Source organism: Colossoma macropomum, unplaced genomic scaffold (genome assembly GCF_904425465.1).
Source record: "Colossoma macropomum unplaced genomic scaffold, Colossoma_macropomum, whole genome shotgun sequence".
Lineage (NCBI taxonomy): Eukaryota > Metazoa > Chordata > Actinopteri > Characiformes > Serrasalmidae > Colossoma > Colossoma macropomum.
In genome coordinates this window covers 27,796,808-27,820,566 of record NW_023494784.1, presented here as the reverse complement: position 1 = coordinate 27,820,566, position 23,759 = coordinate 27,796,808, and the positions used below count along the sequence as shown (strand labels likewise).

The following is a 23,759-nucleotide window of genomic DNA, read 5'->3' as shown; positions in this document are numbered from 1 at the left end:
GTGTGTGTGTGTTTGTGTATGTGGACTGTTCACTTACAAAATAATATTTGTTAAGAGTGATGAGGGCAAAGATGGTAAAATGACGTGCTGGTGTTTTTAAGCTAGCCTAAAACATTTAAGCATTGTCCCCAAAAAAAAAAGTGTCAAGTGCCAGGTTCTCGATTGCAATAAAACAAAATGTTTAGATGTGTCGTCTTCAGATTTTAAGTTTTCTGATACAGGAAAAAAAAACAATAAACAGAAATACACCAGTCACATATTATCACTTTGTTTGAAATTGGAGAATGACAGAGCCCACGCAGTCTGTTCAGTTCTGATGCATAAATTCTACAATAGTCCATATAAATAGTCCACATGAAAAGATAAATAATGTGCGTTACAAAACTGATAAATAATAAATACTCAATAGGGATAAATGTTGTCCATACAATCTCAGAAGAAAATAATAAATAATAGTGACACTTTTAGTGTGAACAGATTCATAGGTACCAATGACTAAACAGACGACTTAACAATGGCAATGATTTCTTCTTTTTTTCCCTACAAATTCCATCCCTATAAAGATGGGTGTCTAATATTGTAAAATCTACAGGACTTACCTTCAAGTAATAAGATATGAATTGCCTTCATATTGCGCACTGCTCTCTCAAGATCTCAAACGACTGACAACAAACACTCTTGCGCATCTCCAACAGTCAAGAGAAATGGACCACAGCTTAAAAAATAATTACAGTCATAGCAGTAATAGTAATATCAATAATAGTACAGGGGTAATACGTTATGTCTGTCTCTCTCTCGGAGTGTAGTTATATAAATTACTTTTTTTTAACTTGTGAGGTAATAAAAAGCGACACTTCGCTTGGGCACACGCGCACACCAAATCCTTACAAATGCGTTAGCTTCGGCGCTTCCTGCAGCCTTCCCTGAGAAGCGTGGTGAGAGGTGAGGTCTGTGTATGTGGGGTGAGGGTCACACGGTCCGTGATGGTGGTTGCCCGGGATCTGAGCGGCACAGCTGTAGTCCACACTGGCGGATGAGGGATGAGGAAGATGGCCGAGGTTGAACATAGGGCCCGAGGCTGGCATAGAATCAACGAAATTCCCCCCGACGTACACGGGGCTCCCTTGCAAATTAGCGTTGGCAAAGCTTCCGTTCCCCTGCATGCTGTGGTGCTCGTACTCGGTACCCGGGTATCTTTTCTGCTGCGGTATACAGCCGCCTAACGGCGCCGTGTACGCAGCCAGGCCGTACATGTTTTGCTGAGGCTTGGCAAAGGACGGAGGCGACGGCGCGTCGTAGTTGAGACTGTTTACATTTGGAAGCTGACCAGAGTATCCAACGTGATTGGGGCCACTTAGCGGCGGGCTTCTGTCCGGAGAGTGTCCTAAGGGAGAGTGCATTATGCCCTTGGATTTCTGATCCTTCTTGTACTTCATCCTCCTGTTTTGAAACCAGATCTTTATTTGGCGCTCAGTGAGATTGAGTAGATTAGCCATCTCGACTCTTCGGGGACGGCACAAATAGCGGTTGAAGTGGAACTCCTTCTCGAGTTCCACGAGCTGGGCGCTGGTGTAGGCAGTGCGCACCCGCTTGGAGGCCGGTCCAGGGGGACTCTTGTCATCGCAGGTCTCTCCTGAAAACGTAACATAAACATTTTTAGTGCTTAGCGACAGTTTTCGGGTCACTACATTGTGAGCAGTAAGGCTAAAGAGGCAACAGAATGGGGAAACATATCAAAAAAGCGATTGGCTATATTTATCATAAAGTGACTGGCATCTCAATCCATATTGCAGTGCCTAGGAACTGATTTTAATACTTGGGATTAGCCATGTCATATGTAATCGATGGAATTATTTCAAAGCAGCCCACTCCTCTAGTGCTCTGAAAGCAATATAAGGCTGGTGAGCGCTCAAGGCGAATCTGAGACACCATCATTAATGAACTGGAGTGGTCCCTTCCTCTGCCCAAACAAACAGCCCCGCTGTACGCACACATCCACCCGCCCACGCACCCCACATCCACACAGGGTATAGCTACCTGGAGCCGTGCAGTTGGTGCTTTTTTGTTTTGAGTTCTGACGTGTCTCCTTCATCCATGGGAATATTTGCTTGGTGATGACTGGGGTGGCAGTGTTGGAGCCATTGTTGCTGGGAGATTTCTTTTTCTGGGTGGTGGTGCTGTTGGAGTTAGGCGAGGTGGCTGCTAAAGGAGGCGCTTGTTGCTGGTCACCAACATTCTCTGGTTGGCTGCCCTGGCTGCCACTTGGTCGCATACAGCTGCCACTGATGTCGCTGTTTTTGTGCGCCGGCGGCCGCACCGTGCTAGTTTGAATGGAGCAGATTGGGCCTTGATAGTCATTCTCGATGCTGGAAGTGGGGTAGGACTGGTGTGCAGGCCCATACGTATACGAGTCAGACTTAGGGTATGAGTAACCTCCAAAAAGTCCAGCGTTATCATAATAAGTGGCTTTCTGCATTGTGAAGATTTTAAACTACGAGGGCTTTTGTACCCTTGTCCAATGGCATGGGCTCCTTTGTCACGTGACTGGGGCTTCCCACTGTTTCTCTATACTTTGACCTGCAAAGGGACAAGCAACATTACAAATCATATCAGTAACGACTGAAGAGTTTCGAATTTCCATGTTGGTTGTGCACAGTGCTTCTTTACTCTGCATCTTAATGCCAAACATTTCCTCCAAATCTGTGATGTTGGGTGGCAAGTTTATCCATTTTCCACTGCCTCTGCTCTGGGCGTATTCTAGAAAAGATTAGCTGCTTGTTTAAACAGTTCATAGTATCTGTGGCAGGCAGAGAAATGCAATATTTTGTTCGGGGTGAGGTGAATTAATATACATTATGATAAGACACTGATTTCACGTGAACATTTGGGCGTTCTCCGACTTCACTCATCTCTTAACTGAAACGTTTTCACCACATTTGAACTTTAGCTTTATGCCTGACAAATATGTTAGAAACAGTGAGTCAAGTTGCGTCAAGTTAAAACTTGCTTAAGTTTTCTACTGGATCCGCGCGTAAAGCCATTAATTTGAAGCCTGTTCAACGCTCTGGAAACAAGTGGAGGCTGCTGAAGGAATGATTCCACATTCATACATACAGAAGAACCTCTCCTAAGCACTCGTTTGTTTCAGACATTTTCTTACATATTGGTGCTTTTTTGGCTGGCGTTATGAGTGAGCTCGCCATCATGCACCTGAGCTCCTCTTCAGACTTTTTAGATCTATACAAGGCTTCTGGCGTGCTTGCCTCCCCAACCTCTTTAGCCTTTCGTTTTCAGGACCTCAGGCGAGAATGCAACAAGAGGGTTAAACTTTAACTAGTTCTGAAAGTTCCCTATTGAGCCCAGTCTAAAGGAGGCAGAAGGCGAATCAGCAGTTTTGGCAAGAACAATATCCCTTTCTTTCCCATTTCATTGCTCAACACAAAGTATGAGTGCTTTTATCCAGGGATATAATAAACAAAGAAATAAAAGTAAGAAAATACGTGATCTACTCTACTATTTTTAGCCACAGAAGATCGTATTACAGATGTTAATCAAAGATGAGAAGTTATAGGCCTAAATGTTGGAAACCGCCTCAGGTTAGATGTCGGGTTGAAGGCAACTTGATACCATATGTAATTGGATTCATAAAAGCTGGATAGTTCAATTGAAGCAACCTTTACGCAGTGTATTTTAATATTTCTTAAATGAACTGCTTAATTGGTGTTGTTGCATCCTTTTCGTCTTTTGTGTGTTTATACCGTCCGTTTGTTGCTGTCACATTGCTTGTATGTGAACTTTATCTGAACCACCCAAAGGCTGGGCTGTAAATCATAACGGCAAAGGCAGCCTTCTCCTTCTCCTCCTGTTCAAACTGCTGAAGTGTTTCATATAAAGTGTTTAGTGTCATTTTTATCATCATGTATATGCCTACTTTTATCATCCCGCACTATTGCTTTAATGCGATGCTTCAAGTTAATGCATTTTACACATTATACCTTCTAATGTAACTTTCCTAACTGATGATATAGGCGCGCGATATTGCTCCTCAATTCTCACCGACGCTGTGCGTTGTGGGAATGGGTGATGGTGGGTGGGAGGGTCACTGAGCTATGCTAATAACCTCACAAATGCATGGCAAATGCGCGGGTGCAATCTGCTCCTTCCAGCCCTGTAGCGTGTTCGGGCACAGCGTGCTTTACAATTCAGCATGTAGGCTGGACTAGGAATCCTTCTCTTTATAAACCTTATTTTTTATTATCATTTTCTTTCCCTTTTAAGCTGGACCAACACCAAAATGACTCTAACGTGTGACAGGACAGCTCAATACTGTAGTTATTAGACGGCCTGAAGCTCCGCGCATTGCATAGCAATGCACCTGTCACTCGGACCCCCACAGAATTTATGACTGGCCAACTAATAAAAAAACGAGCCTACCACAGGAGTGTAAAGCACAACACTTGCCAAAGACGTGCTACAGTCCGCAGTATAAACTCCAAGCGTAGGAGGATGGCCGGGTTAAAGAATGCCCTACTCTGCTATTCTCCCATAGTGAGAGCGATGAGGCCGCCACTATAAAACCAGTCCTTCAGTCCAGTCCACCCAGCACACAAGATACCGTTGTCTTGAAATGAAGTAATGCTGCGTTATCTCACAGTTTTACGAAGAGGATGATGGACTTGAAGCAAAAAAGCGGAGAACATGTTCTGAAATCCTGAAGACTGGAGATGCGTATCCTCTGCTCTTGTGCGAGATGTATATGCCTTATGTATTGCTTTTTTTACCAGAAATTTCACCTACAACAGTAAAAAGATAGATTTTTAAAGCACTGAGCGTTTTAAGCCATGTAGTTTTGTGTTGGATAAACTGAGAGAAATGTGAGAAGAACTATAAAATTACATTCAACGCTGTAACACCCATCAGGGTGAAATATGTACGAATCCTTTATTCTTGCATGTCTCAGGGCTTCATCCAGTTGACGTTTCAGTTAACATAATGATACTTGTTTAATAGGTACGTAATATTTTGTTTGTTTGTTTGTTTTTTTCTATAGATGTTAAGTCTTTTGGGATCAGAACATTTTTATTTTAGCTTGTTTAGACTCATGTACACTTTTAGATTATTACCGTTGATAAATATTAAAAAGAAGACATGCAGCATCTGATAATAACGTGCAGAAATAATATCAAATTCCGCGCGACCTGTGTGTTTCATTAAAGGAAAGATTTACTCACCGCAGTGTGTATCGCACTGTTCTCTCTTCTCCCTCAAGCGCTCCTCATTATTCGGACCACGACCTGGAGGATGAAAACAATTCATTGATCACTGAGGTCTACTAGAAACTTTACATTATTGCTGGATGCCGCTTGTTTTGTCTTCAGTCTTTACCACACAGGGTATAGAGCAAAACTATATGTCCTGTTTATGTCCTTTGGCTAATTTCACATGCTATTGTATACAGCTCTGATATTTACAATACAGCAATATAATGACTCATATTCAAAATCTTAATTAAAAAAAAAACATTTTTAAATGTGTGCTTCCTTTTTTCCTTTATCTTTCCCCTTTTTTCTTTTCTTTTTTCTTTTATTTTTTTCTGGATGTACAATTGTATATGTATGTTAAAACTGGGCTTTAAAAAAACTGACATAAGCGATTCCACACAAAGAGGAGCTGGCCAAAATATTTAGCACTCATAAGCCTTTTGGATGACCTTTGGCTTCTTCAGCAATAACTCACTGATTAATGAACAACGGGCGGAAGGGGCTCAAGTAAGTCACAAAGCAATCCACACCGCACAACTTTTCCTCCAGTGTTTTTAAAACCGAAAGAGCCCGTGAGGATGAGATATTTAAGCTCTTCATCTAAGCTAGGTCTCCAGACAAGACTCGAGTTGCTTTTCGGCGCTGGGAGGATATAACAGGAGTAGAAAACCGTGGGAAGAGGACTGCACGCCCGGCTTTTTTTTTTTTTAATATGGACTGCGTTTTCAAAAATGCCTAGCAGCTTTGAAAAAAGTGGTACATTTTAAGCTGGTTCTTCATGTTCAAAGTCTTTCTTAATGGGATAAACGTTGCTATGTCTGTTGCTTAACAAGCTCAGCCATTCTCAGGCTCCAATGTTTTCGCCCACGCATTGTTACGGTAAGTTTGGTGTGCATAATGGCACAATGGTTAGTTAAAATAATGGACTGAAGATGCGGAGCTCTTAAAATATGCATAGGAGTCTGATTCGGTTAAGATTTAAATACTCTTAACTATGTTCTTCCAAGTCTGGTCGCTCATTTTCGAAAAATATTATATTGCAGGCTATTGTCTTGTCTTGCTAAGTGCAAAGCCGCGCTCTTACAAAGCCTTCTGGAGACAAAATGGACGGAGGCTTTTTCTCTACAGCTGTAAGGGTGTTCATGTGCTCCAAGGTCATAAAATGTATTTTTTAGAGCTAAGTCAAAACAGCGACTTTGGTCCTGCAGTCAGGAAATAAACTGTTTAAAATCCGTAAGACGTCTGTGCTTTTGTTTATATAGTCGACGTTATAATGACAGTGTTCCATTAAAAATGTGTACAATTTCATTAAATGTAGATGTTATTAAGTTTATTAAATGTATTCTTAATCTATTCTTAGATTAAGAAATAAGTTTCTTTTGATTTTGCTTTAAGACATTGTGAATGTTGTAATGACAGGCACAAAACCAATACAAATAGCTTATCTTTTAAACGGGCTTTGTAATTTCAGTTAAAATATCATACTAATTACGCTATGCATAATAGTAGATTATCTAAAAAGTCCTTTAAATTACAGCAAAAAATGATGTTTTTTTCATAAGTTATTATTTCTTTTGTTTTAATGAAAAAATAATTGAGCCTTGCTATTTCTATTTTTGGAGATTGTATTGTTCCATTTAGAAAACGTTGCGATGATGTTTTAGATGACTGCTTTCCTGCAATCTGTAAAAATCCCAATCCGAAATAAAACAACTGAATTCATTTGAATATGGTAGCATCGCTGCTTAACAATGCATATGTCCTAAACCACATATATCATGTCTAACATTACTGTGAGGATAAGACAACAAATTAAAGTGATTTACGATCTCGCAGGCTATGAGACAGAACAAGAAGTTGCGCTGCTTCTTTTCCCCTTTGCGTTTAGTCTTTTTATGTCAAATCGCAAAATCAGCTAAAATCCAGCGTCAAAAGTGTGAATCAGACATGCAGTCCAGGCTAACCTTTCGAAAGTGCTCATGGTTGCTCAAAAGTGTAAACTAGTTCCACAGAATTCGTGTATTCAGGTTCTTAAATTGTGCTTAGTTAAAGGTGCGGCGGCATTAATAAAGATCAGCTGCTCTGAATGGAATAAATCATATTTTTTTTTACTGTTGCCTTAATGTAAAGCTCATGGTTAAAGGTTGCGTTTTGCCATGCAATTGCTTACCTGTGAATCAATTTATCATACAGCCGTGCTTCTCAGTCTCAATATCTTTCCCTGCAGTGCCTCGGATATATCCTTCACCCTTTGTCTGTGCACTGTACTGTCCTAAACCTGATCTTGCGCTTTTTCAGACATTTCCATATACCAATGCAGACAGTATTCCCGAAAGAATGGAAGCCACTCACTCAACTACCAATAAAAAGCCAAGTAGGTATCCTTATTCCAAAAACGAACAAAATTGCTGGTAGTCAACCTCCCACTGGAAAAAAACGCGAAGGTTTACAGAAGTAGGATCACCGTTTGAGTCAACATTAGGATATTGGGGTTTGAGAAACCTTTATCATGACAAATAAAGGCGCTGCCTTAAAATACAAGCATATTTGTTCACGTGATCTGGATAGCAGATTGTCCTGATTGAGGCTGCTACTCCAACCAAGCCTTACCTCACAAATCCATTTTTAAAAGCAAGAGCGCTAAGCTACCCTCCAGTCCCTCATCTTATTTTATCCAGAATTGCTCCTTTTCCCACACTGAGAAGATTATCAGTGTATTCATTTTCATATTTATCCTCCTTGAGAGGTTTGTGGTAATAATAAATGCTCTTTTTTTTTTACTAAATTTGAACAAAAAAAAATACAGTCTGAGAAAGTGAAATGTTTGAAAACATATTTCAGTGGATGAACAGGGTTGTTTTTGTTCACTTATATTACAATATTGAGGTTATATTTTGTTACATAACATTTTATAATAATACATTTATATCGTTATAGATTATTGTGCTTTGCAATAAACGTAAGAAAAAGAAAGAGCTGTCTTGGTGTACCTAATTTTTTACCCCTTTTTTTCTTTCGTAAATGTGTTTGTAATAGCTTCTTAGAAAGCATCGAAATATTGTTTGACGATTATAGCTCAGGCAATGACAGCAATGTATGACCCCGTCATCTGGAGAGATTCATCAAAATCATTACTGTTCTTCTGGTACCACCAGCACACTGATGTAGGATAGATCTTTTCGATACAAGAATAATTACGATACAAGAATAATTATTATGCAATATTGCTAGTACTTTATTTTTCAGAATGTGTATTTCTGACGTTTACGGTGTATTAATGTTGCTCCCAGCCAGTGTGCTGGATGGTGGGTTAGCTGCAGGAGGGATGGAGATGGAGCGAGTTGGGAAGGCGGCCGAGCGGGATCTTGTCCTGAGGAGAGAATGCGCGTACTCTCCCTTTGCAGCATATGTTCACGGGGTAATAAAAGTGAAAGATTTACAGTCCACGCCCGGCCCCCAACAGCCTCTCACCCTTTCAGGAATTACTGAGCATGATTTACAGCGATGCAGATCTCCATCATTCCTCTCTAGCAACTTGTACTACTTTTCGGAATAATTTCACCATCATTACGCACCATCACAAATAAAATACAAATAAAAGTCTGTTGTACTGGATCGTCGTCAGTGTTCTGGTTTGTTTGTTTATGGGATTGTTGGTTGTTGATGCTTTTGTTTGAATTATCTTCAGTGAACTTGAAGAATTAAAAAATACTCTTAATACCTACTAATAAAGATTTCATTCCTGACTATTTGGGGTGCGTTTAGCCTTTGTTAGCCTTTGTTTTGCAGTCTTCTCGCCAAACACACAGCACCGCATCCCAACAAACAGCCACCAGTCCAGCCGGGAAGAGTCGCATCTTTGACGGATTATAAATCACTAAGAGGCCCTCGCGTGAAGCCCTGACGACCGCGCAATAACAAACCAACCCCTCTCCACTTGTCCTGAAATCTCCGATTCACAAATGCAGTCATTGTACTGAGAGTGGTAGTGTTTAAATCAGCCTACAGTCCACCGTCATACGGTAAAATCACAAGGGTCGTCTGTAAATGCAGGTTCAGACCTAGATGTGGTCGTAACGGTTTCTACAAAAGAAAGAGTTATTACTCTGCTTATTCCAACTTCAGGCTGTCCTCGAGGAAGCTTCGCGCACTTATCAAAGGGCGCTATTTATCAAAATTCTGACAGATATGTTCATCCACCACCTTACTCAAAAAGAATCTTAAATGTTTACCTACCAAGCGTCCATTGGCTGAAATGCTGTACAACCGTGCGGTCTACGGTTGCGTTGGGTACCGGACCGTTTGGATATTATTTTCTTGGATCTCTTCAGTTTTCAAGTCTGATAGAGTCCTCGCGATTAATGACGACGCCGTGTTTCTAGGGGACGTGCTGCATTAATTATTTAGACAATCACGTGGTCGAATAGAAAAAAAAGATATAGAACGGAACCATATAGTCACCAAATTCTATCTTCGGATGTCGACAGCGCAGTTTAATATATCTTAACGGGCTGTCTCGCTAGGCGAAGACATTTTCTGCGAACAGCTGGAAATCAAATATGGCCGTTTTGAGGACCATTGTGAGAGCGGCGGTGGTAGCCGGCGCAGTGTCATTGCAAATGGAACTGCCTATGGCTCCCATTTCTTCTCTTCGTACATGTAGGTCAACACTGAGAGATGCCTCAAAGAACCGGCCGGAATTTCAGAATTTTTAACCTTTGATCACATATTTGGTAACCTTGAAGGGCAACATGCTTTTAGATGGTTGCTTTAAAAAAAAAAAAACACACAGGGTGTTTAAGACAGTCCTCGCGTTCATTCCTGACTATATTTGGATGCAAATCAGTGACCGTAGTTTAAATGATTGTAGTTTTAGTGTTTGTGTTTACCATTTTGTACGATTGTGGAAGATTTATTTTGCCCAGCCTGTGCTTTTGATAAGCTAAAGCACAAAAATATCATTACAGCTACTGAATAAAGAAACTTGTTTGAGCACTTTAGTGGACGCTGGTAAAACTGACAACCCTTCAACTTGAGACGTGCAAGCTTGATACCCAGCCTTATACCCATGCATAATTTTCTGCCCTTCTCTGTTCTCTTGCTGTCTCTTTATCCTTAGCTTGTTATATGCTCTCTCTCTCTCTCTCTCTCTCTCTCTCTCTCTCTCTCCCTCTCTCTCTCTCTCTCTCTCTCTCTGTGTCTCTCTCTCTCTCTCTCTCTCTGCCTCCCTCCCCCTCTCTGCCCCCTCACACACATATACAAGTACTGATATGAAAAAGAAGAGAGACTACACAGAGAACAGACACACATAAGACAAAGTTACAAAAAATAAAGCTTTATGCAAATTTCTCAAATAGTGGAGGACAAAAGGTATGACTCAAATACTATGGAATCACTAAGGGTATTTTTAGGGCTATCCATGAAAGCATGTATGCGACCTCTGAAATGAATCTAGGGGGGTTCTTCTCATGACAAAAATCAATAAGTCAATAAATAAATAAAAATCCTCGCCGCACAATAGTGAAAACAAACACAGTATTGAAAATTGCATTAAGGTAAAGTCGCCAAAAGTCCCAAAATCTGGAACACAGGACAGTGAATGTGCGGAGGTGCCGTTCAGTGCACACCTGCCTCTCACTGTGTGCATTTCAGTGAGAAATTCAGGGCCTGCCTTTGTAATTAGGTTACTGTTGATTGTTCAATCCACATTTACTAGACTCCTGTTAACATCCAAGTGAAACATAGACAGAATGCCTATATTTGAAGTGTGATTACATATGCCCTTTTCGTAGTAAAGAAAGTAAAGTATTTATTTATTTATTTATTTATTTATTTATAACTTAATTCTTTGCTTCTTTGGTTTCCCATGCTGGTGCAACCGAATGTTAAAACCGTCTGGGCGAGAAAGGCCTGTAGGTCTTGCGGGTCAGGGGGTGTAGAGGTCAGTGCTCGCGGCTGAAAAGCGCCCAATGCAACAGAAACTGTGTCCTCTGGATGAACCTGCCCGCAAGGCTTTTGTCGAACTTCTGTAAAAATACCTTTTCAGTGCTCTCAACGTGAAGGCTTCAGTAGAAGACGTCTTGGCGATGTGTGAGCGCCTCATGGGTTTTGTTCAAGAAGACAAAGACACCACAATGACAGTAGAACATTCGATCTTTAATCACGGCGTGAATGGCCCGACTCACATTTCAGACCCAGACCCATTCCGTTTTTGCCAAAAATATTTTCTTTTTCTTTTTTTAATCAAACGTAAAAACGGCAGAGCAGTTATTTCCTTTTTTCAAACAGTACACAGCATGTTATTACTTCAACAGAGTATGCGAAGTGGTTTGGGAATAAACCTTTTCTTAATGGTCTCTATTACTCATTTACTACAAAATGTGCTTGTAGAAAATATGCACAAAATACAGAAATATATAGAATAAAAATAACGCACTTTTCATAAATGAACGTAATAGATTTAAGGAACGATCACTTAAATTCACGTAGAATATAAACACAACATTTTAAGCATTCTCGTTCTGAAATTTAATAAATAAAGTACTCAAGATCTAAAGGTGTATCTAGAAATGCAAAAGTAAGTGAAACAATAAATGGACTATTATTTAGGAATTTCAGATGACATCTGGAAGACAGATATGCAGCTTCTTTAATTGTACACTGTTTACAAAACTGTCAAGTGAGATTTATAGCCGTAAAGATATCCAATAGTATGGTCAACACACTGGGATTTTTGCTTCGAAATTTAACAGATTTTAAAAAGTCACACTGGCTGTTTAATTCATTTTAAAAGAGCAGTTCGTTCGAAAGTATCCAGTATTTGTAAAAAAAAAATTAACGGTTCACATTTTGCAACGTTTTGAATTTTGTGACGTTGTGGGCAATTTCTAAATTCCAATTTCTGAATGATTTTTCGAATTCTTATGTAAATATGGATTTTTTTGTGAACCGTATTCCTGATTAATACAAAATTTAAGAATTAGTGAAGCGAAAGTAAGAAATAGGTCAGACATTTGTAATTCCGTGAGCTTTAACGGAAGCTTAGAGTACGAAAGTAATAAAACAAATGCATAAATTCACAGGCCGTAGTCGTAAACCTGCTCTTCCTTAGAGAAATAATTTAACAAATTCACAGGTCTTAGTCGTAAACCTGCTGCAATGCATTTGCAGGGATAAGAATGAATGAAAGAGAAAATCTAATAAAGAAGAATAGCTTTAGGAACAACTCCGTGCTTTTATATAGATTTGGCAAGCTTTATTATCTACTATACCTCATGGCAGCATGGGAAGCATGTTGTGATGCCCTCCTATTCTTTTTCATACTTACAACGGTGGAAATGGAGATATTTCAGCTTTCAGTCCTCTCATCCAGTCCACTCACACTGTTTGGTAATGATGTGTGCTTCTGGTTCACATTAAATATCACTGGTGTCAAAAAAGACATCTTTTAAGACCATGCAAAGGCAAATGAAGCATTGTCTATTATACACAGTTCGTCTGGACTTCAGGAGCGAGTTGAACGCTCCACTTCGCTTATAAAGTTGTGATATCTGTCTGGTTGTCCTTCTGAACGTGTTTTGCGTGCTGGTTTGCTGCCGACGTCGACCTCCCCTTCGTGTTGGGCAGTTTGTGGTCTTTTTTCCATTTCATTCTCCGGTTCTGAAACCAGATTTTGATCTGTCGCTCAGAGAGACACAGGGTGTGCGCGATTTCGATCCGGCGCCGTCTGGTCAGATACCTGTTAAAATGAAATTCCTTTTCCAGTTCTAAAACCTGCTGCCTGGTGTAGGCTGTCCGGGAGCGCTTGGGCTCCGCTCCTGTGTAATCTGGGTTCACTGGAAAAGACAAAAACACACTTGGGTGAGCAAGTGAACCCAGTTAAGAAAACAGCCCTGCTCCCACATGCGGCTTTCCCCGCTGAATATCTGCACGCGATTCCGCTTTGTTTTAAATAAAAAATAGCCAATGCAATTCAAAATTACATTTTCACTGAGATATTCCACTGATTTTCATGAATAAATAATAGAACTCAATAGTCCAAGTGGACGTCTCAATAGCGCAGAGGCAGCCCATTCAGCCAGCGGCCTATTTCCTAAGCAATAAAAATTTATGACTAGTGTAATTGGCGGCCCCTTCAGAAGAACCCATAAATATTTCACGGAGTGATTTTTAGCGTGGTTTATATCGCCGAGTTCGGCCGGTCCAGAAACAGACAGGAAAGAGAGTGAATCTTACCCGTAGTAACGTGGACTTTCTTCATCCAGGGATAAACTATTGCAGGCTGCGTGCTTTGTATCCCGTTCTGGTTCTTTGTGTTTTGCTGTTGGCCACAAGTCCTCGGGCCGGATATTTGGACCGGGGAACACTGTTCGGTCTGTGCGGGAAAAGAGTTGGGGTTGCTGGCTTGGTCCTGCACATGACCCCGCGGCTGTACCGTTGAGCCCTGCACAGTGTTACAACTGTAGGGTTGCTCCGAGTAGTTTGACCGTGAGTAGATCCCTGGATGCTGGAAATCAGTGTCCTGCGATGGACTGTAATAGCCCGAGCCCTGCTCAGGTATATAACTGTTTTGCGAATATTCCTCGCAGGGAGGAAATTTTGGATCCACATACTTGGAGTTTACCATGTACGAACTCATGGCCATTAATTTCTGAAGGTAGAAAATACTAATTTTTCTCGAGTTGTCTTTTTTTCCTCCCTCCATAAAGCCCTCCTACTTGCTGTCAACTGAATAAAGTTGGGCACCCATGTGACCAGCTCGGCCAATCGAGGTGAAGGAAGCCTATTAACGCAGAAGAAGTCATACACACCTAGCAGCGAATTTCACAAACTTCGCAAAATATCACAATTAGGACTGATGAAACACAAAATGTAGCGGGGCAGAATTGACAATGCATGCAATATATTGCTCCATTAATTAGAACTTTTCCAGTGCTTATGAACAAAGCATAACATGTGAGTTATCATGTTGAAAGGTTATATATATATATACACATAACAAAGATGCACATTACTATAGATGTCTATTTCCATCTGCAGGATTAATATTCAACCATAGTAAATCAAACTCAAGCCAGGGATTCTGACTGGTAAACAATTAGGAGATACAAAACGACCCCAGGCACAAAAAGGGGCGAATAAAGCCGGGAGACAATTGATGGAGACCGTCTTTGTGATGAAGAGGTCATTCAAAAGTTACAGGACTCTCATCGTCCCAGTGCTTTTCACTGCTGTGGCCCGCCATCAATGCCGTGTGCCAATCAGTAATCAAACTCTAAATAATACAGAGCTGAAGCGTGGAGAGCCTCTGGTTTACACTAGCATGGCACATAACATGGATAAGTTCACGTTTTTTTCCAGCATAAAACACAATATCTTACCCGTGTACCGATTTCAAGCTTCATATTCTGTGTCTTATGAAAATGGAAATAGCACTTAAGGCCACAGTAACCTTAAAGGGGTCACTGGCGAAAGAGGGCATCTCCGAATCTCAGTTAAATGAGGACATGCTAATGTAAGGCAAGCGACTTTATCAGGAACTAAAGTGCATTCTTTTTCATGATGGTGTCGAATATTATAGATATTATATTCTGCATGGAGAACTTTACCAATCTACATTTTACCAGCCTGAATGTTCTATAGAGCATATATGCATCTGTCCAAAACTACAAGTGCGACTATGTTGTTTTACTGTTCTGATATTTAATTAAACGTTAAATCAAAAGTTGAGTTTATTCGAAGTTTTTGCATCGACCATATACTCCCCTAGAATCGAATCTGTGACTGTGATTTTTTCACACAAATTCGGTTCTACAGGGTATATATAGACGACGGGATAAAAAGGTCCAATTTCTGCTTGTTGTTAAGGCTTCACTGACAATGCTTTAAGACAGAGAAGTCATTATCGATCACGAAACCTTGCATTTACGGACAGCTTTATTCATCAATTAGCAAACTTCAATTTGGTCTAATTATACAGTCAAAAAGTAACATGCATACATACAGTTTTTGGCAATATATATATATTTTTTATCACAACACACCCTGCTTCACTCACATCAATTAAAAAGCTCAGTCAATTATAACCAGTCTTTCACTTATCATTCGACTTATCATGTCATTATATTAGACTAATGTGTATCGATTAATATGAGGATAGAAGGACTGTTCTACTCACATATGCTACGTTTCCATACCAGTAAAGTAAATCAGGCGGTCTCACTTAGCCACTGTCCACTTTTAACACTGAGTGGACACGTATAAGTAAATGACTAAAGGCCGAGAGGTCAACCGAAATCATTTACAACACACATCACAAAGTTTCATTATTTTTGAGCGCAGCGACAGCAGCATCGGAAGAGCACTAAAGTTCATGAATTCTGCATGACCTCTCCATAACCATCTCCAGTGTTCCGGTGTTCTCGCTTCCCGCCACGAGAGCCAGATACCACAGAATCGCGCAAGAAGAAAATAAGAGAAGAGTTATTTTGAAATAGAATTCATTTCAATTGTGAATAGTTGGATTCCAAATACGTGAAAATTGACTTAGACTGAATCTGAGCTGTATTTTCGCTGCTGCAAGACGGCGCTCCATTTATGGAGGATTTCTAATGTTCACATTGGAGTATAGCTGGTTGTCACTACACAGATCATAAAGGAAAAATAGCCAGACTGTAATTATTTAAAATATATACCCAGCCTAATTTGAATGAATCTATTCTAAATACAATGTCTGGTAATTAACTTTCGGAACCCCAACTGATCATTTCTGTACATTTATTTTATTTACAGACACAGTCTCTATCACTTTCATTTCATTTGTGTGCCTCTGTAGAGCTGATACTTGCTTCAGAGAAGATAAGTGATTGGAGGTGAGCTGTTCAAAGCGTTTTGCATTTTAATATATGTTAGACAGCTTGACCTGCGGTTCACCTTCCCTCGCGACTTCTTCATGCGGGTCAAAGCCGAGTTACTGATGAACAAAAGAATAGAGAAGCCACCGCTCTTCATGACCTCTGGCTTAAAATTTAACAGCAGCCGCATTTCTTTATCAAAAATCTCACTTTATTTTCAAATCCATACGCAGCGAAATCAAATGCTACTCCAAAAACGGGGGAGTTGATTATGTGACATCATATAGAGGAGCTAGTTTAGAGTTTTTACTCATTGACTCTTCCCTGTTTTTTTCTTATAAATTGTGTGCATTTCCATATTTGCATTTTTTTAAAAAATGATTTATAAACTCATTATTTTCATACCTAAATATAGGCTGCACAGATAAACCTAATTCATGATTTACAGCCATTGCGTTATGTGGTTTCACTTTTCGGCGGGCAGCTTCTAAAGCTCAAAAAACCCAAACACACTGCAGTTTATTCTGGAATAAACGAAACTGCGCCGATGTCGGTGTTAAATGCTGTAAAATGCCCATTCTTGCTCTTTATAGTATTCGTTCCATTTTTTTCATGAAAATAACTTGTGCATATGGAGATAGGCCGTGTTTCATGCAAAAATTAGTACGAATAAAAAGTATAGGTTATGTAATGCCAAGCTTAAGGCCCATTCCCTATTGCGCCGTAAATTTATTTAAAAATAAATATATTTAAATAAGTGATATTGTGCAGTTTTATTTTTTAATAATGAGAAAAAATATTATGTTTTAACCTCAACATTTTAGCACACTGTTACATTTTGCTTTTTAATGTGTTGAGCAGTTTTTTGACTAAATGCATCCTCTCTCGGTGCGGGGGCGCTAGAGAGCATGTCTATCAGAATAAAGAAAATGGCTCACCTTTAAGGTTTGTTATACAGACTATATCACATTTTTAGAAGCTTTTGTTTACTAATATAAGAAATTTCGTTTATTCTAGTTTAGTTTATTTTCTTCATGAACCCGAGAGACATTTTTCACATCACTAGATCAGTACTTTTATCAGTTTTAGTTCTGTGAAAAATAACATCTTAGCAGTTGCAACACAGCCCATTACAAAATATGAGCACTAAAAATCTGCCCACTTCACTGACCGTAAAGTAACATGCCAGGATTCATTTTAACCACACAAAAACAAACAAAACAAGCAAAAAGCACAATCATTTAGTTTCTTATCTCTCTGTCCATATCTATTTAACACACACATACATATATATATATATATATATATATATATATATATATATATATATATATATATATATATATATATATATATATATATATGTAAGATCAGGATCTGGTGGTGAGGCAGCACTCTCCCGGTACAGTCATTCTCTCTCACAACGTGGCACCAAAACTACTAAACTACAATTACGCTACGTCACTTTCATTACACCGCGTTTATTTCTACTTGGTAGTCACTCAACCAGTCTTAACAGTCTTAACATACCACAAAGAGCGAGTTTAAACGAGCAGTCCGAACCAGCAGCGCACTGCGAGACACACACATGGAGGGAAAGCACACCGAGCGGAGTGACCCAGTTCAACCCAGCACAAGTTCAGTGACACGTATTGGAAGCGGTCTTACCTCGAGGGCTCGGCTGAGCACGCAGAGCACGCCGATAAGCGAATATATCCATGATCAGAACAAAACCAGGGCTAATTCAGGCTCCGCACTGAGACTGGGACCTTTTCTAAACCGTCTGCAAGGCCTTTCTAATATACAATGTGAATTATATTTTGGCTTGTCAACTCCCTGGCCATAAAACAAAGTTTAATGGTATCACGTGCTTCCCCACAGCCATTCATGACAGCGCGCGGGTGCCATAAATAACCCTGAAAGTTGCACTTATTCAATAATGGCGATTACACTGATGTCAGGAGGAAATAAAAGCATTCATTGCTCTCTGAGGGGAAAACGTTTCTCTCTATGGGAGGAGGAAGAAAGTTATTGTTCAAGAATCCAAAGTAATAGTAGCTACACGCACTTGGCCAAAAAAAGAAGACATTTTGAATGTGATAATTCCTTCATTTTTCTACTTACGTCGCCGTAGCCCTTCCCCCCGGAGCAAATGAGGTGCGTTTGAGCAGTCTGACGTGTGAACTTCTGTGAGTGTTTTTCTCACTGTAATTTTAAGGCAATAAAGCAATAAAACGCATCCCTGGGGTGAACCGCGCTGCGGCCAACGTGAGAACCTTTGAACTGCACATTGCAGCCCCATATGTCGACTTCTCGCCTTCATAAAAAGCCAAATGGATTTGAACATATCTTTTGATATTTAAGGCTTTATTTTAGAGACGAGAGTTTAAAACCTTACAGAAGCTCATCCACACTGAAATCACTGAACCATTGTAAAATGGTTTATTATTTTAGCTATTTGTTATTCTAGCTCTCTTAGTAAAGCTGAGCAAAGCCTACTTTGCTAACACACAAATGCGCCCAATATATACATATATTAGAATGATTTAGATAATCAAAAATCATTTAGCAAAATGAGGATTTGCTGAAGAAATTAAATATTTACTTAGGCTTTGTTTTGAAATCCCACACCTTTTATTGAGCCGTGACTACCTTAGCCTATATCAAGTAAGGCACATTTAAGTCAACTTTTATGTTTAAAGGTCGTGGTTTGAAATGAATATCACTATATTTCCTATCACACTTCAAGACAAAAAGCTGAGCAGGGTCACATGCCTCCAGCAGCCAACCACAATTTACAGAAACGACCTCGGAAACAAACGACGCAGAGGCCTTGGCAGGTCTCAGAGTGTTGGACAACAGTGCCGTCTGTCGGCTCGTACGGGTACTGCTGTGTGCCTTTGGCGCATGGCAAACTGCAGTCTAGGCTTTTTTCCCTCCTTAGGCATGGCGTAAGCCTGATAATAAGACACCTGAACGTGCTGTTTGATATCATATGCAGAAGTGCAGTCTTTACTATTGCGCTGATCAGCTGTCATTTTTGCAAACGAAATAAAACATCTCGTATCAGAAAAAGGATCAGTTCTCGGTTTCATGACACATTAGGATAACATACAACAGCAGCTGTAAAATAAAGAAGAGAAAAGAAGAAGCATGTATATGAAATGTGGAATTACGTATTTCCTTTCCAATATCCAGCATTTTTAAGAGGGAAATATGCACTGATTTTGTAAGTGTATGCACGTGTGTGTACATATTAAATACAGTAATATCCATATCAGATTCAGATCCTCAGACCCAAAGACATCTTGCTTGAAGGCTTAAAATGTATTTTAGGTGATTAGCTGTAGGATTATGAACACCTCTCTTATTCAGCGGTATGTATTATGAATCACGCTGGCACAGACTTATAACAGTCTTCAGTAAATTTATTTTCCTGAGCATGTGTTAATTATAGCAATATTTGTAGCTTATTTTCACACAGACGGTTAATAAATACGTTTCTACGGTTAGCGCTACATTACATTACATTTTCAATAATCAGTAATAAATTAAAACGCTATGGACTTGTATACTGGAAAGAAAGCGAATGTAATGCGTTTCTAGCTGTGTGCTAGCTAGCAGGCCTCTGATTATGCGCCTTTCTCTGCTTCTCTTGCCGCATTGCAGTAAGGCTGTAAATACTTTTGCAGCTGCCTGTCAGCCAGTGGTGAAATACTGTCTTTGTTCCGCAGCCCCCATCTCCAGGCAGCTCACAACTGCCCACAGAACTGCACCATTCTCACCAATGGGTAGGCATATATTAAACCAGTGCACAGTTTCCTTTCTTTTTCACCTTTTTTAGCACTTCACTGTGTATTCCAGCGTCTGGCACATACACAACGAAAAACTCATTCATATTAGGCTGACATTACATGCAGACGTAGCTATCAGCAAGTTGTCACATTAGAGTTATCATATTGTAGCCAAACGTCAAACACCAGTGTTAATAATGTTGTCACAGAATTGAACAATTGTTAAAAAACACACACACAAATAAACAGTTTCTGAATCTAAGTGTGAGAAAGGAAATGCAAAGGAGTTGTACATTAATTAATAAGTAAATCTGCAGTGATGTCGTCTGTTGTTATTATTATTATTATTATTATTATTATTATTATTATTATTATTATTATTATTTAATAATAATAATAATAATAACCAAATGGGTTGCTTTATATTTTATCACATTGGAAAATGCTTTACATCGCACACAGTTTAAGCTATCTCTGTTCAGGTCATGTGACATGCAATAGTCTCCAAATTAATGTTACATAATAAATAGTAAAAAAGTGGATCATAATAGTAGATGTTGGCATTATATGAGAAATTAGATAATGAAACAGTCTTCTTTGTAAATCACTGTAACAGTCATGTTATGTTGTTCTGTATAACCGTCATGTTACACTTTACAAACATAAAACTCTGTAGGAAGTCGTTTATTTCGATTCTTTCATATTTAGTTTATCGAAACCATCGAATGTTATTTACTGGCTAATCTAACGTTGCTGTCATTAGGGATTATTAATGCAATTTCTCTGAACAGCATGCCTGACCTGTCTAAGTGAATCAGAGGTCCTACCTAGACCAGAATAATGTGTTATAAAATATACACTTACCAAACACAGCCGGATAATCCATGTCCTCCTCCGTTTTCCTCCGTCTGCGGCTTGTCTGAAGTCTTCTGCTTGTTGTTGTGTAACAGCAGCGAGCGGTACAGCAGCTCTCCTTAAAGATTCTGCACAAGGAGCAGCTATGAAGCGCCTGACAGCACATATTAGCACTGCTGAAGCTATAGAGGCCCTTCGCTGACTGTGCGTGTACTTCACTGTGTAAGTCTGATCATTATATAAAATATAAATGCGAGGAGAGAAATAAGTGTTTGGGTTAGGACGCTTTAGCTGCAGAATGCGGAAAAAAAATCGCTGGAGAAATCAGGAAAAGGGGGCCATGAAGACGCTTGCCTCCTGCACATGACCAGTGGCATCCAATGACAGGCGATACAGGCCCATAAAAAGGTCTATTACCAAGCTGTAAATTGTCTTCTAACAAAAAGGAATTCGGGGCTGCTGCAAACCCTCTGGCTTTTGCGCATAATGGTGGAAAGCTGTGCTCTCTGCTCTCTGTTTCTACTGCGGAAAAAACAAAAAGAAATAGACAAAATGTAGTTCAGACTTTTTTGCTGACTTATAGGGCAGAGAAAATGCAGCACTTGGCGTAGATAGTGGAAAAAATACTCCCTGGTTTTACATTCATATCAAATTCTCTCTCTCTCTCTCTCTGTTGTTCTCTAATCTTTTTCTCTCGGTGTGATACGTATGACGGATACTATATATACATATATATACACACATCATATTAGTGTGTTCTATGTGTCAATAAAAATGTGGACTACAGAAACGAATTAACGAATTATATATGCACATCTATTTCTAACTGCAGCTCACAGCTGTTATTCAGCTAGAACTCGGTCGAAGGAAAAAAAAAAGCTTTATACTTTTAAGTGACGCCTGAAAACCGTTTTTGATGGTCATTTTAATCTTCACATGTGAAATGATGAAATGACATTACTAACGTAAATAATCGAATATGGCCTGGATTTGGGAGCGTGTGGATTTTAAAATAATGCAAATACCAACAGGAATTTTAGAGACTGAAACTGTGGAGGAAGAACGGATAGAGTGGTGGCGGAGAGTTTTATTTTTTGTGGTTGCAAATCTTTCATTCCTGCGAAATTGTGGGTGTTCGGTTTTTAAAGCAATTCCGTTCGCCTTCTCGATTTTCACTGGAGCTGCTACCGCCGCTGCTGGGCGCAGGTCCGGCTTTGTGTGTGAGAAAGAAACCTTCTCCTTTGCTATTATTATTCTTTTTTCCTCCAGACTGGAAAAAAGAGAGAATCTGAGCCTAAATTCCCTCTTCAGTTGCCGGGGCCGGCAAGTCTGCCTGGTTCTGCTTCCTCCGCACGGCTCTGAGGAAACAAAAACAATGTGCTCGGTTCCAATTCTATCCTGTCTATTCCTGTCTGTTCATATTTCACAAAACAGTATGCAAAGTATCCCACTCCAAACGGCGGTGGTATTTTGGAAGGGATGAAAGGTCTGCTCGCAGGCCTGCTCACACTGAACGCGCGATGCCCCGCTATCTGCAAAAACAGGGCGAGCTGCAGAGGCCCGTGCGTGATCTGAAAGCAGATTGAATGACAACCAACCTTGAGCTCTCACGCAGCGGACCGAGTGTGAGACGGAGGTGTGCGCTGATTTAGGCGTGCTGGTGCTGTGCCAGTATCGCCACCGGACGATTTACAGTCGGGGTATTGTAGCAGGCCGGCCTCTCGCCGTGCCGTAAAGAGCTGCTGTCTTTTTAACTTATCGTATCCGTAAAAAATTTAGGGCGCTGGCTGTGGCACCTAATTCCACACGGACTCGGCTGATAACTCGCACCCTGTGCCGAGACCTGCCTCGTAAGATAAGATTCCTGCGCTGCTGGGAACGGACAGAGGTGCCCAGCGCCATCGCGGTGCACAAGCGATCTCATCTCACTGAAAAAAACACAGTCCCACAGGAGGAAACTGCATCGCACAGCGCGCGCTGAGAGCAGTTGACAAAATAGGAACTCATTTGTACTGTCACACCGCTCCTTATGGATGTCAGAGGAACAGACTGTGATGGAAGAGTGTCGTTACTCTGAGCCGAGCAGTTGGTGCGCATTTGCGCAACTCGGTGCCCGCGGTCAGGGGAGCAATTGCGCACAATTACAGCACTCAAGCACACCTCAAAACACATTTTCTCTAAGAGCGGGATCAGAGGATGGGGGCATGGCCGGCCGGGCGGGGCTCTCCTACAGTTGCACTGACAGCTTTAAGCGAATGTGGAGGAGATTTTGCTTTAAAAGGTTTTAGTCGCCCCAGATTAGGCTGGTCTTTAGTGGCTATATGTATCTCTCTCTAATCTCATCTGAATTAAATATATTTGCAAAATTCCGAAATGCTTATATTTTTCTTAGCAGAAAAACAGCTATTAATAAACCCATTCATGGCCAAAAAAAAACAAACACAACAAAAACAACAACAACAAAAAAACCCACCATCAACAACAAAAAAATATTTAGAATGTTTATTATGATAAGAATAAACCACACAGAACTACACATTTTGTAATTATGCCTTGAATGGTGAGCATTTTTTATTTTAATTTATTTGTTCATTTTTATTTATTTAGTACATGTAATTTCCAGGTTGAAATGTTTTTTATTCTCTTTTTTTGTGTTAAAAATCAATAGACTCGGGTGACCAAAGGATTACATTTAATTATGCAAAAAACACTTTTATCCATATGGTTTGATCGGATTGATTATTTTTTTTAGTGCTTAGGCAAGCTCAAAGAACATTTTGACCAAATGAAAATGTAAAATGGACATTAATGGGTTTCACAAAAGGAGTGATATATTGGTAAACTGATTGGCCGCTTATGGTTAAATCTAATCACTAATGCAATGCAAATCAATACAATATTTCACAAAGCTTTACTATGAAATTCTTTTCCATCGAATAAATATGAATTATACAGCAGTAGCTCTAGGCCTCAGCAACACAGAAAACCTGGACTTC

The 23,759-nt window shown here is 40.0% G+C and overlaps 2 protein-coding genes across 5 annotated transcripts; both read right to left on the bottom strand.

Moving 5' to 3' along the window:
* On the bottom strand, nucleotides 1–20,877 carry hoxd3a (homeobox D3a). 4 transcript variants are annotated; one of them, XM_036566880.1, is made up of 5 exons: nucleotides 9,723–9,760; nucleotides 9,498–9,639; nucleotides 5,232–5,294; nucleotides 2,038–2,577; nucleotides 1–1,633 (listed from the first exon to the last, which is right to left on the bottom strand). In XM_036566880.1, exons 4-5 carry the CDS (start codon nucleotides 2,474–2,476, stop codon nucleotides 885–887), a joined length of 1,188 nt encoding a protein of 395 aa, XP_036422773.1. In that variant the 5' UTR covers nucleotides 2,477–2,577; nucleotides 5,232–5,294; nucleotides 9,498–9,639; nucleotides 9,723–9,760; the 3' UTR covers nucleotides 1–884. The 4 variants fall into 4 exon arrangements, with proteins under 4 accessions (XP_036422773.1, XP_036422748.1, XP_036422764.1 ...); XM_036566855.1 differs by lacking the exons at nucleotides 9,498–9,639; nucleotides 9,723–9,760 and adding an exon at nucleotides 20,773–20,877; XM_036566871.1 differs by lacking the exons at nucleotides 9,498–9,639; nucleotides 9,723–9,760 and adding an exon at nucleotides 17,783–17,911.
* On the bottom strand, nucleotides 12,078–17,942 carry hoxd4a (homeobox D4a). The gene is made up of 3 exons (XM_036566893.1): nucleotides 17,783–17,942; nucleotides 13,497–14,043; nucleotides 12,078–13,096 (listed from the first exon to the last, which is right to left on the bottom strand). Exons 2-3 carry the CDS (start codon nucleotides 13,963–13,965, stop codon nucleotides 12,795–12,797), a joined length of 771 nt encoding a protein of 256 aa, XP_036422786.1. The 5' UTR covers nucleotides 13,966–14,043; nucleotides 17,783–17,942; the 3' UTR covers nucleotides 12,078–12,794.
* Nucleotides 20,878–23,759: the final 2,882 nt, after the last annotated feature.